The sequence below is a fragment of the Alligator mississippiensis genome, chromosome 1 (assembly GCF_030867095.1).
Source record: "Alligator mississippiensis isolate rAllMis1 chromosome 1, rAllMis1, whole genome shotgun sequence".
In the NCBI taxonomy this organism is placed as follows: Eukaryota; Metazoa; Chordata; order Crocodylia; family Alligatoridae; genus Alligator; species Alligator mississippiensis.
Window position 1 is genome coordinate 172,302,843 of NC_081824.1, and position 13,988 is coordinate 172,316,830.

Here is a 13,988-nt window from a genome sequence, read left to right on the forward strand (position 1 = left end):
GCTGTTGCCGCGAGGTCTCAGCTGTCCTTGCTGAGTACTCACTAGATTAATGTTCAGAGAGGCAGACTGCCCAAGACACCAAGGAATCACACGGTCACGTTTCCAGCTATCGCTGCGCAGACTATGTTCAAACAACTTTAGGGTATCGGGCCTGTATGAAATGCAACTAATGCACACAGTTTTCATTCCCCTTCATCCTTTTTTCAGCCAGGAGTAAAATCACTGGAAAGCACTTATTATTTAATATTAATATTACGCATATCTTAGTTTTATAAATTGCTTTTTATCCAACTATCTTAATGTGCTTCAATGAATGGATGAAGCCTCACAAAACTACTGTGAGGGAAGCATCATCATCATTTTCTAGGCAGAGCAACGGAGGCACAAATGCGATAAGTGATTTATCTCAGGTCACACAATGAGTTGACGGCAGAGCCAGGAATAGACTGTTGGAATCTTATCTGTCAATACCTTCCTCTAAACATTAGATCTCAGTACATAGAAACTCTACGATCTCTCTGGTTATAGATTCCCTGGGACAAAGAAGAGCATGAAGCTGAATACACGGAAAAGTCAGTAGTTGCAGTCTGTACTGTGCAATCATTGGTGGCCTCACTGAATGCAACATGATGAAGCTTGTAAGCATCCTGAATTCAGCCTGGTCACAAGACAGAAATCCTCTCTGGATCCTAACCCTAGCAAGTTTTCTCTCCTGGCCTGTTGGCGCTGAACTCTGTCAGTTGACTCCGAAAAGCCTAGTCTGTAGATTTAGGGAATGAATCATTCATCTTTGCTGCTTCCACTTCTGGCTTGCCCTTTTAAGCCAAATACATGAAGGGGAAGGAGGGCTAAAGGTTAATCTTTAGCTAAAATGGTACCACAGACTCACTCAGGGGAACCTTAATGATTTTCATGCACTGCAAGGGAGATGGAGTTTAATAATTATTTTACATTAGGAAGAGCCTTACAAAGGCATCTTGGTCAAAATGTAATTGAATGAAAACATGGATACAGGTTTGGCTCTGTGGTTTTTCTGTCAAGCTTCATCCTGGTTAAATGCTCATGATACCTGTTTCCTTCCTTTGCTCAATTATTGGGATTTTTTCAGGTGGGGACTAATACTTGGAGAAGTAGATTGATAGGCTATTTCAGTTCTCATTCACCTCTGGGAGAACCCATGTGCTGAAAGTTTGAAGTACTGTAGTCTGAGCACCCATTCTACTTTACACTGAGGATGGGCTGACTGGCAGGAAACATGGCATAGCTCATCCCCAGTAACTCATGAAAAACGACTTTACCAGTATGGCAGATCTTGGAGTTGTCCTGGATCATCTGCAGGTGCTTTGTTGCTGTAGTGCAGGGCAGAGAGAGCCTGTTAAGAGAGATGCTACACTAGAGGACTCAGAGTGTTGGACTCTGGCTCAGGTGGAGAGGAGTCGGGAGCTGAAATAAGAGTGATTGATACTGAGGTGTACTTAGCTATGTTAGTCTGAAGTCAAATAAAGGCAGAATAGATTTGCGCTTTAGGTCCCTGGCAGATGTTACACTTAAGACATGGTTAACTAGTTAATCACCTTTTAAGTAGTGACCTGCCTACACGTTAATGAAATTAATGGCATGATAAAACGAGGAATAAACTACAAAAAGTGTAATAACTTTGTGGCTGGTTCCCATCATGTCTTAAATAGCATATGCGGTCAGTCTGATTGGGGCTCCCAGCCTCCAGACTGCATGGGAGCCCTTGACTCCCAAGTGCTCCCCAGGGTGGGAGCCCCAGTCAAAAGCTCCGGCACATTGGAGTAAAGGGCTCTGAAGCTGGGGCCCCAATCAGCTACTGCTCTTAGCTGGGGGGCACAGCAGAACCGTTGACTCTGCTACACCTCCTGGCCTTGAGGGTCAGCTGGTTGGGGCTCTCTGCTCTGGGGTGCAGTTGAGGCGCAGCCTGAACCCCAGAGCCTGGAAGCCCTGACCAGGTGCCACTCCCAGCTGATCCCACAGTGGAGACAGGGGCTCTGATATGCCCCCGTACCTGGGAGCAACTGCTAATCTGTAGTGTCAGCCTCTGGGACTCAGCAGAATCTGTAAATTGACTGTATCCCAGATGCTGGGAGTTGCAGCTGATTGGGCTCCCAGCCTTGAAGGGGTGTATTCAAGCCCTCAACTCCGATATGCTCCCAAGGCTGAGAGCAGGGATTAGCTGATTGGCTTCCTAATTGCTGGTGCAGACAGTTCATCTCAACCTCCCTCTGCACCAGCAATATGGCGCGATGGGGACCTGATCCCTGGTCCCACAGTTGTGTCTCCAGCTACATACGTGAAGCACAATTTCTGGAATTATGCATCAGATTCCATTGCACCTTTAGGTGAATAGCAGCTGCCAAAGGCCTTATAGATAGGGACCACTGGGTTTTGCATCAAAGTGCACTGCACAGTGGTTCTTTTAATCTTGCAGTTTGCCCCCGCTTGCACCCCCGCTGCTGCCGCAGAGGGTCCTGCCACTTGCTGTTTATCCCTGATTGCCAGGGAGGAGAAAACCATGCTTTTAAATATGCTGCGTTTTTTGCTTCCCCCTGCTGATTGGTGGAGGCACCCCACCGCTTGCTGCTCACAGGATGGGAAGCAAAAAATATCACATGCTTAAAACTGGTTTTTGCCTCCTGGCCACGAGGAGTAAACAGCAAAGCCAATAGAGTCCCCTCCACCAATCAGCAGTGGGAGGGGCACATGGGAAAAACTGCAAGATTAAAGGAGCTGCCACGCAGCGCACTTCCAGTGCAAATTTCAGTGGTCCCTACTTGCAAGGTAACCAAAGTAAATGTGTATGTGTATGTATATACAGAACAAGCTTTCATGGGCTGAAGTTCACTTCATCAGATGCTGTGAAAGGATGTGCATAAGGCAGTATATACAAAAGAGAGAAATTTTGAATACAAAAGGCAGAAGGGAGGTGGGGAGAGGGAGAAAGAGAGGAGACTGATAGTGTCAAACAAGTAGATAAAAATTAGATACAAATGGATCTGAAGAAACTGAGCTACTGGCTTGCCTATCACAGAAAGCAGTATTTCCAGTGGCCAGCAGTGAAGCATTTTGTTTCTGAATTTCACAGGGGAAAGGCATTATTTATTTATTGTGGACTGTGGGGATGTTATGTATAACTTAGTTTGGGACAGGTTGTATGAGTAATTGAAGCTTGCTTTCACAACATAAGTCTTAATGCTTAATATCTGATGTGTAAATTTGTGGTGCCATAATCTATGGGAACCATTTCTCTTAATAGGTGAAAAGGAGTGTAAATCTATTAACTTTCTGGGATGGATGCAAACACATCTATTTTGCTTACCTGTTGATGAACTATGTCAAATTTGTATAACTAATCATGCTACCATAATTAAAGGTACTAAGTAACTAGTTACATCAATAGATGAATTAATAAACGAGTGATTCAACTAATCCAGTCTACACGTTTTCTCAGGAAAACATGAAGAAGACTTTCCCTTTCCGAGAACTCTGATTGGTCTTCTATTCTTTTCAACAAGGGAGTGTAGTTCTCAAATTTTGAAGCCTAAATCCTTGTGTCTTGGGGGAAAAAAAACCATCAGTTAGGCTGGTAGATTTCAATGTAGAAAGACGGGAGCATAAAAAATAAAATATCTAAAAGGTCTAAAAAATTGGGGTACTTTTCTCAGGCTTGTATAAACTGAACTGAACCAAATTTGCTGAGCTTTCTTCATCCTCTGTTCTTGATAGGCCCATAGCTAAAATGAGGTGCATCACGTACACATTGAAAATGCAGTGATTTTTAATCATCTTTGATAGAAGCCATTATTATCTTTAATGGCAGGAATAAACTATTACTTAAAAACACATTTCAAAAGCATAGTCACCAAAAATCAATTAATGGAAAATAAAATATACCAAGCAGCTGGGATGAACCTGAAAAGACACATGGAATACGTGATAAGATATGTCCTCTGCCTGACCTAATAAGCAGTGTTTCAGTAGAAAGAGTCAAAAATAAAAAATCGATTGTGTCTACACAAAAGAAAATGCAGAGTAAATACACAGTTGGGGATGAAGCACTTTCCAGTTGAATGGGCTTGGAGATAAGTGCAAGGACAAAACCATGAGCACTTATTTAACAGAGGTATTTTCACAAACATACACAGTTTCATGCAAGTGAACAGAACAATGTATTCTGAAACTGCAAGAAAAAATGTGAACGGTAATGGTGACTTTGTTCCTACCATTGTCATGGTCTCCCATGTGGGGGGGGGGGGGGTGGTAAAGCAACATAAAACAGGAGCTGTAGAGCAGCAAATAAAAAGCTCTTCAATGTAAATCTTTTCCTTACAATTGAGGTCAAGGATGTAGGGATATAAATGGTTAAATGACAGTTATGTTTATACCATTTACCACTTACTGTTTAGCGACCTCTGGCAGGAATGGCTTTGGCCCTTTATGTCTTCACCATAAACTTGGTGCTATGCGGGCCCCAGGCTGCTGATGGGGAGCTGTGGGTGGGGGATGGTGGGTGTGGGCAAGCCACTAGGGGGTGCTGCCCAGCTGTGGCTTCCCCTCTTCCCCCCCAGGCAGGGGTTGGGGCTAGGCTGAGGATGGAACTGGGGCTGCAGCCTTCTCCTGTACCCAGATCCTGCTGCCATGGGGAGGGAGGGAAGTGCTGGGCCCCTCCACTGGGGTAGGGTGGCCATCATAGAGGACAGTCTGGTTGTCCTCTGTTCTCTATTGATATGAAACCCAATGCCTTTATGTCCTCTATTTTTCACTTGAAGAGAAAAATAGAGGGCATAAAGGCATTAGGTTTCATATCAATAGAGGACGGAGGGCAGAGTAGCAGAAAACGTCTATGATGGCCACTACCTGGGGTCAGGCAGAGCCTTCCCACCACAGCAGCGAGACTTGCAGCCCATGGTGGGTCTGCCTGGCCCCCCCACAGTGGTGCGGCCCAGGCAGGGTGATGAGCTCCCTGTGCCTCCTGCTGTGCTAAGGCCCCTGTGGCCCCAATCTGGAAGACTCCTCCATGCTGCTAAGCTGGGCCCTCCCCAGATTGCCATGGGGGTAGCGGGGGCTGGTCCCAGCAGGGTGGCCTCCACTGGGCATGCTGAGTCTTTCCACATCCTGTCCATGGTGCTGGGGCTGTGCAGGACCTGGCTCAGCCCTGATGTGGGGCCAAGTGTACAGCTGGCGTGGCCTGAGGAGGCGCCACAGCAGCTGAAGCAGGTGGCACTGGGTCTGAGGGATGAGCTCCCTTTCACTAAAGAGCTCTGCATCTCAACCAAGCAGTTAGGTCCTGATGATCAATTTGGTTGTGGAGATCATGTTAAGTTAAATTGCCATGCAGTGTCTTCTGTTGCCACTCCTCCACATGTTTTCTGAGCTGACCTCTTGCATGCTACTTCTGACTCTTCTCTTGCCAGCATTAGGGGCATGACACCCTGATTAGCCCTAGCAACTGCCCAGTGCAACATTAAGCTTTTCCTTTAAAAAAGTATTTCTTCAGGTATTTCCTTCCCCTGATGATTGAAAAATTCTCATAAATTATCATTTGGCCTCTTCTGCAACCATTAGGCCATGTCCACATGAGCTTGGACGTTTGGCTGCCTGGGGACAACTAGCAGTGCCACACCTTGTGCTGTTGCTAGTTGTCCCCGGGGAACACCTGTGCCATGTACGCTTTGGCATGCAGCAAGTTACCCCGAGTGGGGTAGGGGAGGCTGGAGCCAGCACTGGGTTGGCCCCAGCAACCTTACTTGCGGTCCTGGGGGCCTCCTGGGGCTGCAGCAGTGGTGATCCTGTTGCATGGAGCCTGGCCGGCAGCCAAAGTGCGCTGCTCCACTTTTTTTGTGCAGGTTTTGTTGACCCCTGGATATCCGCCTTGCAGCGTGGAGAACACTTGAATGTCTGCGGCGCCACATACCACACGGCCATGATCGCCTGGATGCAGCCTTAGAAGGTATACGTAGCTTCTTAGTAGAGCTGTCTGGATGATGCATGCAATGACTTGTAAGGAACATCCTCATTACAAGCATTAAGAATTCTTAGTTTTCTTGTGCTGGTATCAGATCAAGTCATTGGTCTTGGTATTAGTAACTGGTATTATAATTCCCTAAATCACATTATTTACCACTTTGGTGAGTTTCCATAGAAAATATTAGATGTGGGATAGAAAAATTAGAAAAAGATCTTTTAAAATAATTTAAAGAACAAATAAAAATGCTTATTTAAAAAAAATCTTAGAATAGAAATGAGATTTTTGTAGTTATTAAAATAAATGAACTCTCAAAAGATAAATGATATGCTCTAGAGGTACATAAAACATACCCAGACAACCTGTCAGGCTGAGAATCTCATTTTGTCGACATCCATATTCTCTAGCTGAGCAGTTAGTACATTTAGCTTTTACGAGTGCTTAACCCTTTATCCTGCTGAAGTGCCTTGTGTTTATACTATTGACGTTAAACCTATATATACTATGATCAGTTAAACATGATCAGACTAGTGAAAACTCTCGCTGGGAGAATACTACAATACAGCAGAACCTGGACCATTCGTATCCAAGTGGTTCATAACCCATTTAATTTACAGTGGGTTGCCTGGCGAACGATAAGCTGTTCAGCTGCAGCTTTTACTTCAAAAGGTGCAGCTTCTCCTCTCAGCTGGAGCTCATTAGTGGTCCTGAGCAGCTGATTGGAGAAACAGTGCCCTTTGCAACCAAAGCTGCAGCAAACAGCTGGCGGACCTCATTGGTACTGCACAGCTATTTATTGCCGCTGCATATCCTCTGGTTAGTTCATAAACCCTCATCTTCACCGGGTGGGTAAGGGACCTAAGTGTGCGAAGTATCCAGGTTCTACTGTACATGCTGGTATACCATGTGTATGAATTTCAGTTATGGTCAGGAAACTGTGGAAGGAGGGGTGATGAGGGACTGGTTACTGAGTGCAACAATTCATATGGATGATTTGGCCTCTATACAGATCACTGGGGATTTAGCACAAATAGAAGCAGGTCCTTTGGTCCTTTCCACCAATGTGAGAGCACACTTTGGCTTCCTGGAAATGGTGACATTAAAGTGGAGCTCAGAAAGAAGCTCCTTTATAATAAAATGGGAAGGGGACACAAGGGTAGGAGGTGTCTGCATTTTACTGTGGCAGAGGATGATGTGGCCCACGGTGTTTGGCATGAGTTCTTCCTGGGGAACATCTGTGTGACATCCAGCACTGTACTGCAACTGCCCCAAAATGCCTCTGCAAACAAGGTCTTTGGATTTACTCTGCTTAGAGATGATAAATAGTATTTACCATATCTACAAGTGTACACAGCCACTGGTTAGATATCATGGTCAATAGACAGTACTCAGTCATCTGTGAGAACCTCTTTGCTTAGGAAAACTGCTTTACAGGTGACTAGGCAGGCACAAATCCAAATGTAAACCTATGCTACTGACTGTTCCTTCCGCTTGGTAAACACTGGGCCTTTCCAATGAGACTGTATATTATTTGTGCAAGAGTTATCAGGACAGGTTGCACTATTACGGTATGATCAACTGAACTGTTATAGAAACTGATAGTTTCTTAAGTAATGGTCTTCAGGGAAGGGAGGAATCTTGAAAAAAAGGGTGGACAAGTAATTTTGGACTAATATTAAAAAAAGATGTTTAACTTTGTCTCTAAAATAGTTGCATTAGGGAAGTATCTAAAGGGTTGCCAGGCCAGTTTTCATCATTCATCTCTATTTATGTAGTTTTTTATTACTATTTATATCTCAGTCACACTTATCTTGCATGTATTGGCCTGATCTGGATTGTAAATCATTCTGTAAATCCAGATTACCTTGGTTTAAGTCATTTGGAGTCATACTACTGAAAACTGGCATGAAATCAGAATTAGGAACACAAGATTTTGGATCTGGGAAACTAATAGATCTGTCTCCGATATCTATAATTAGCTGGCAAACTGAGAGTATAATGCATATGAAATCATTATATGACATTGTCACACAAGATCAGTTCAGATCTGTGCAGGGACCAATCTCTCAGTTTCCTACTGAAGGCTGTTGTCAAATGAGTAACTCTCAGAAGAAATTGACTATTTTCCTAATGCTTCTCTCCTGGCAACTTCCAAGTGAAATGGAGATTTTACTGATAAAAAGAAAGGAGAGCCATTGAACTGAACAACAGTACAGGTTTTCACTGTCAGCATTCTGGTTCATTTCAACTTGCTGTCTTAAGTGAACTCAGTTTGGTAGCTCTGTTGTACTCAGTACTGTTGTATGAACATTAATTCAGCTTGACTGGCAGTCTCTGTGGAAGAGAAACAGCTTGCTGAATGGACTCTCTAGCATAGTGGTTCATAAGCAGTGGTCTGCAGAAAGCTGGTTGATCACAAGATGCTGGTTCTCCTCTTTGTTTTTAGCTGTTATGCTGCATTAGTTTCCTTCCCCAAACTCCCCAGAAACCAGCAACAATAAGTAGCAATCCCACCCACTGTGAGCAGCCAAAATGTAATGTATGCACACAAGTATTAGCAAGGCAACCATCACGGAAAGAGCAGGAATAAAGAAGCTGAAAGACAGAAAAAGGGGTTAAACAAAACCTTCAGAACAGCCAAAAAAAAAAAAAGAGGGAGAACTGTGCCTCTTCTATCACGTGCCCCTCTTCCTAATTGAAAACAATCTTAGATAATAACAATAGATCAGACCCTCAATTCATCTGATTCTTCTTAAAGTCTGTGCAAAATATATTGATTTATTTTGACCCTGGGGTGATTTTTAGAGTAAACTGAAATACAGAGAAACTCAGTACTTTTTAAATTAAAAACTACCTTATTGACTGCATTTTAATTGCCAGTTTAGTGAAAAACTTTAGCTTCAAGTATATTTCAATCCCGCGAATGCTGTGGCATAACTTTCAATTTGCTACAAAATTTAATTCCAGCAAGTTGAGGAAAACATTCTAGGAATACACGGCTCCTGGCAATCAGGTTATCTGTATTTGTATCTGAACAACCAAACATTTTCAGATTTCAGCAGTGCACGTTTAGCACTATCATGAAATAGAGTGATTTCATGTACATCTTGAAGAATTAGATGTGTGCTTTAAATATTTTGAGTTGCTTGGATCTCACTCTCGAATTGAGACTGGGAGTTGTGAAGAAGATAACACAAAGTGTGTAGAGAGCTATACAAAATATTTGCATGAACATATGAACCTGCATTTACATTTTCATATTTAATTTGCATTTTGCAAAAATTATTTCAGTTTCACTGTAAATCTGTGAAATGTCGCTGCTGTTTGTTCAAGTCTGGACATTTGGGGGAATGTAACATTTAATCTGATGTACTTAAGTGAAAACCTCATTTTTCTGACACCTTTAATTCCTGAAATGTCACAATGCTAAAGAGATCATTTTTCATATTGTAACACAATCTCAAAATTTGAGCCATAAAACTGCCTTTTCTCAAAAAAAGGAAATCAATAATGCATTGTTGGCATCAGCAAAGGTCCTACATTTTATAAACCAAATACTTCCTGTTTTTGCATAGAACTACTCTGGAATCTATCAGAACCAAAACCAGCAATGGCTCAGGCAAACACATGAAGACAAAACTGCTGAATTTCACATGACTTCTTCCTTAAGCTTCCATTGTACAGTCATCAAAAATGAAGAAAAGTGATCAGCGACAAAGAAACGGTTAACTTATTGCTGATATGGAAAAGTGTTATACAGATTTTTAGATAATTATGACCTTTACAATATGACTGTCAAATTCCAAATAAACAAAGAGAGAACTTCCTGTTTAGCCATTTCAGTCTTGCTTGATCTTTGCTCATGCTGAAGATGTTGACTGCACAAATTCAACAACATTCCTTAGAAAGTTCGAATTGTTTTCATCCATGAGTCATTTGTTATTCGCAGTCAACTATGTTGCAGATCCTAAGCACTCAATTTGAGCGGTTCTTAAATATACAAAAATGGGGCAGAAGGGAGGTCTTTTGACTATTTCTAAAGCAGAAATATTGAACGTCAAGATGAATTTCACTTGATCCCCAAGCCTGAAAAGAGATAAAAATACTTTTAATAAGACAGTACTTTAAGACATTATTATTAACTTTAAACCACTGGCTACTCTGCAAACATAAAATAGTTATAGATGAAGAAGATACCTTAATCTAAGATTTAAGGATAGTATTAAATGTACATTCTTTCCTGGTACAGTTTTCACTTCTCTACCCAAAGAATGAAGTATTTAATGATGGCTTATGACTGCAGAACAGCCCTTTGAAAACTACTTTACTAATTTAACCGTGTCTCCATGTAACAGTAGCATTAGCAAACCCCAGTGAGCTACTCCCAAGCAGTAGAATGAACAGAGAGATATTCAAATAGTGTAATGGACTGCATGTGTGCCTGCCTTAACTAATCTCTATTTGTAAAGTTCAGAGATGTGAATGGCAATGATCTGGGAATGATGAACTAATCTCCCTGGAGACCCCCGCAGAAGGCTTTTTCCACTGTATTATTTTCATTAAGGATGTTGTACATTCCCACGCTGATGCCTTTTCTATTTATAAAACTTGTTTTCCACTCCATTGGCCTCTGCACACATTTTATCTTCTTTTCTCAGCTAATGCAAAGTAGGGCAATTGGTACAGTCCTGGACTATTGATATGGAACAGTTTGAAAGGGTCAGGATCAATATAGGAAGGAACAGGAAGTATGCTGACATCATCTTATAGGCCAAACAAACCTTGCTGTGTTTTCCTGAGACAATGTTTTCTGCTGGAGTCCCCTGAAGGGCTCTTCCATGAAGAAAACAAAGTTCTGTGAATAACGTGCAACATCCCTGTAGACAGTTAAGTGCATTAATAGGCAAATGCTCAAATATTTCCAGAATGGAAAAGTCTAAAAAAGATGTGGACTTTGTGGAAGGCAGCGTTGCCAGGTAGATAGAGCACCGAACTGGGACTCAGGGGACCTGCCTTCTATACCTAGCTCTGCCACTGCCTTCCTAAGTGCCCTGGGGCTCAGTTTGCCTATCTGTAAAATTAAGATCTTTGAGATTTTCTGAAGAAAAGTGCTACATAAGAGATGAGTATTACTGCAGGCCTCTTCCCCAAAGCACCCACTAAACATACTCCTTTTCCTCTTTCTACTTACTCTGGTCTACCTCCCTTGATATTTCTTTCCCTGGAAAGCTGATCTGCCTTTCCTTTGCCAGGAGCCCAGCTTCTTTCAGGATCCCTGTACTACTTAATTCATGAGGAGGCAATGTACCCTTCTGAATATAGATCAGTTAGAACAGGGTGGCCAACCTGCAGCATGGATGCCACAAGCAACATGGGCGGCCTCTCTGTGTGGCGTGTGGCAGATTGGGGAGGCAGCACATTTGCAGGCAATAGGCACATTTGCAATAGGGCAGGTTGCAGAAAGCAGAGCATCAGATCCTGCAGGGCAGGAAGCAGAAAGCTGATCAGCAGATCAGGTAAGGAAAAGGGATTGGAATGGCACTGGGGGAGGGTGCAGGGCTAATCTGTGGCATGTCTGCCAAAAAAGGTTGGCCCCCACTGAGCTAGGACACACTTCAAAGTTCAAAACATTAGTGGTGAAAAAGGAGAAGTGACTGAGAATAGGGACAGCAGGATCATATGACATGGGCATCTCTAAAAGTTAGGTGTGTATCTCATGGTTGAGGACAACTAAAATTACATCCCTGGCTGTTCTATTTAATAGCTATTAATACACCTATCATCCATGAATTAGTCTAGTTCCTTTTTGAACCTGGCTATTCTATCTGCCTCTAAAACTTCCTGTGGTAATGAGTTATCTATGCACTGCATAAAAAGTACTTTCTCTTGTTAGTTTTAAACCTGCCTCCAACTAAATTAATTGAGGGACCCCTAGTTCTAGTTCTGGGACTTGTGAATAAGAGTTCCCTATTCAATCTGTTCATACCCTTCATGGTTTTACAGACCTCTATCATATAGTTCCTCAGCCTTCTACCTTCCAGACTACAGAGTCCTAGCTTTTTTTAGTTTCTCTTGGTATACTACATACTACTGATAATTTTGGATGCCCTTCTGTATACCTTTTCTAATTCTACTACATCCTTTTTGAGATGTGGAGACCAGAACTGCACACAGGACTGAAGAACTGTATTCAAGATGTAGGCCCTTGTAGTCAGAAAGTTCTTTCTAATCTCCAACCTAAATCTTTCTAATCTTCAACCTAAATTCTGCTGCAGCTTGAGGTCCTTGCGCCACCTCCTGCCCCCTGCAGTCACAGAGAAAAGACTATTAGTAATCCATCCTCTTTACAATCTCCCTTCAGGTTTTCAACAGTGTTACCAAATGCCCCTGCAGTCTTCTTTTCATACTAAATAGTTCTGGTCTTTCTGCCTTTCCTCATAAATCATGTTTCTGAGGCCTCTCGTTATTTTTTTTTTTGGCTCTCCACTGGACTCTTTCCAATATGTCCATATCTTTCTTGTAGTGTGAGGCCCAAAGCTAGACACATTACTCCAGGTGAGTTCTCACCAGTGCCAAACAGAGCAGAAGAACCATTTTCCTAAATACGCTAGAGAGACCCCTGTTAATACAGCCCAGTATACTGCTGGCTTTTTTTGGTAACAGGAGCACACTGGTGGCTCATATTCAGCTTATGGTCCACTGCAACCACCAGGTCCTTTGCTGCAGTACTGTAGCCTGGCCAATCATTCCCCAGTCTGTATTTCTGCATACAATTATTCCATCCGAAGTGCAGGACTTTGCTCTTGTTCTTGTTGAATTTCAGCTGATTGATTTAGGACCATTTATCTGGTTTATCCAAGTCATTCTGAATCCTTCTGAATAGCCCTACCCTCCTGAATGTCTACAACTCCATCCAACTTGGTGTCACCTGCAAATTTGCTAAGTATGCACTCAATCCAATTAGCTACATAATTCATGAAGATGTTAAACAATACTAGATCCAGGACAGGCCCCTAGGGAGCCCAACTTGATATCTTCTCCCAACTAGACATTGATTGATAGCTATTCAGTGAGCAAGATGATCCAACCAGTCATGCATCCACCTTACAATACTTTCATCTAGTCTCTAGCTCGTTATTGTATTAATGAGAATGTTGTGGGAGATGGAGTGAAAAGCCTTGCTAAAGCCAAGTTACATCACAGCCACTGCTCTCCATCATCCACAGAGCCTGTCGCTTTAGCATAGAAGGAAATCATGTTGGTCAGGCATGACTAACTCTTCGTGAATCCATTCCTGATCACCTTGTTCCCATCTAGATACTTCACAATATATTCCTTGAGGACCTGCTCCATGATCTTTCTAGGCACAAGGTCAGGCTGACTGGTGTGCAATTCTCTGGATTCTCCCTTCTTCCCCGTCTTGAAGATGGGCACTATATTTTCCCTTTTCCAATCATCTGAGACCTCACCTCACCTCCCTGAGTTGTCAAAGACGATAGCCAACAGCTCTAAGACTACCTCAGCCAATTCCTTTAGTATCCTAGGGTGTATTCTTATATTCTTCCCTAGCAATATGACCAAGTTTCCACTTTCTGTAGGATTCCTTTTTGAGTTTCAACTCACTGGAGAGATTGCTAGCCAGACTGGTATCAGGGTAAAAGCCTTCCTTGACCTGGGTGAGAGGTGAACAGAGGTATCTCTCTTAGTGTTTGAAGGAGAGATTAGAGGAGGATCTTTTTATTGTACATGATGGACAATAGCTTGCTCCAATCTTTTCTTTGTGATGCTCACCAGCAAAGGAAACATGATTTCCCTGTATTCCACATCATTTGTTCTCTCCTGACTGTCATAAGCCATCCTGTTGTTCAGGTGATACAATTCTCATATCCATCCACTGAGGGCAGAATCTGGCCCACCTTTTTATATCTGTACTTTTACACAGTTTCAGATGCACAGACCATCCTCTGTTTTGAAGAAATTTTTGTCATATATAGGGGGACTT

The 13,988-nt window shown here is 42.6% G+C and overlaps 1 protein-coding gene across 3 annotated transcripts in view; it reads right to left on the bottom strand.

Annotated features, from left to right (window-relative positions):
* Positions 1 to 8,744: 8,744 nt before the first annotated feature.
* KIF6 (kinesin family member 6) overlaps positions 8,745 to 13,988 on the bottom strand; it is a 436,353-nt gene continuing 431,109 nt past the window's right edge. For 2 of the 3 annotated variants that reach the window (XM_019483065.2, XM_059717038.1), the window contains one exon: positions 8,745 to 10,072. In XM_019483065.2, coding sequence (XP_019338610.1) covers positions 9,940 to 10,072 — 133 coding nt within the window. In that variant the 3' untranslated portion in view covers positions 8,745 to 9,939. The remainder of the gene's footprint in view (positions 10,073 to 13,988) is intronic. The other variant, XM_059717041.1, reaches the window with a different exon arrangement.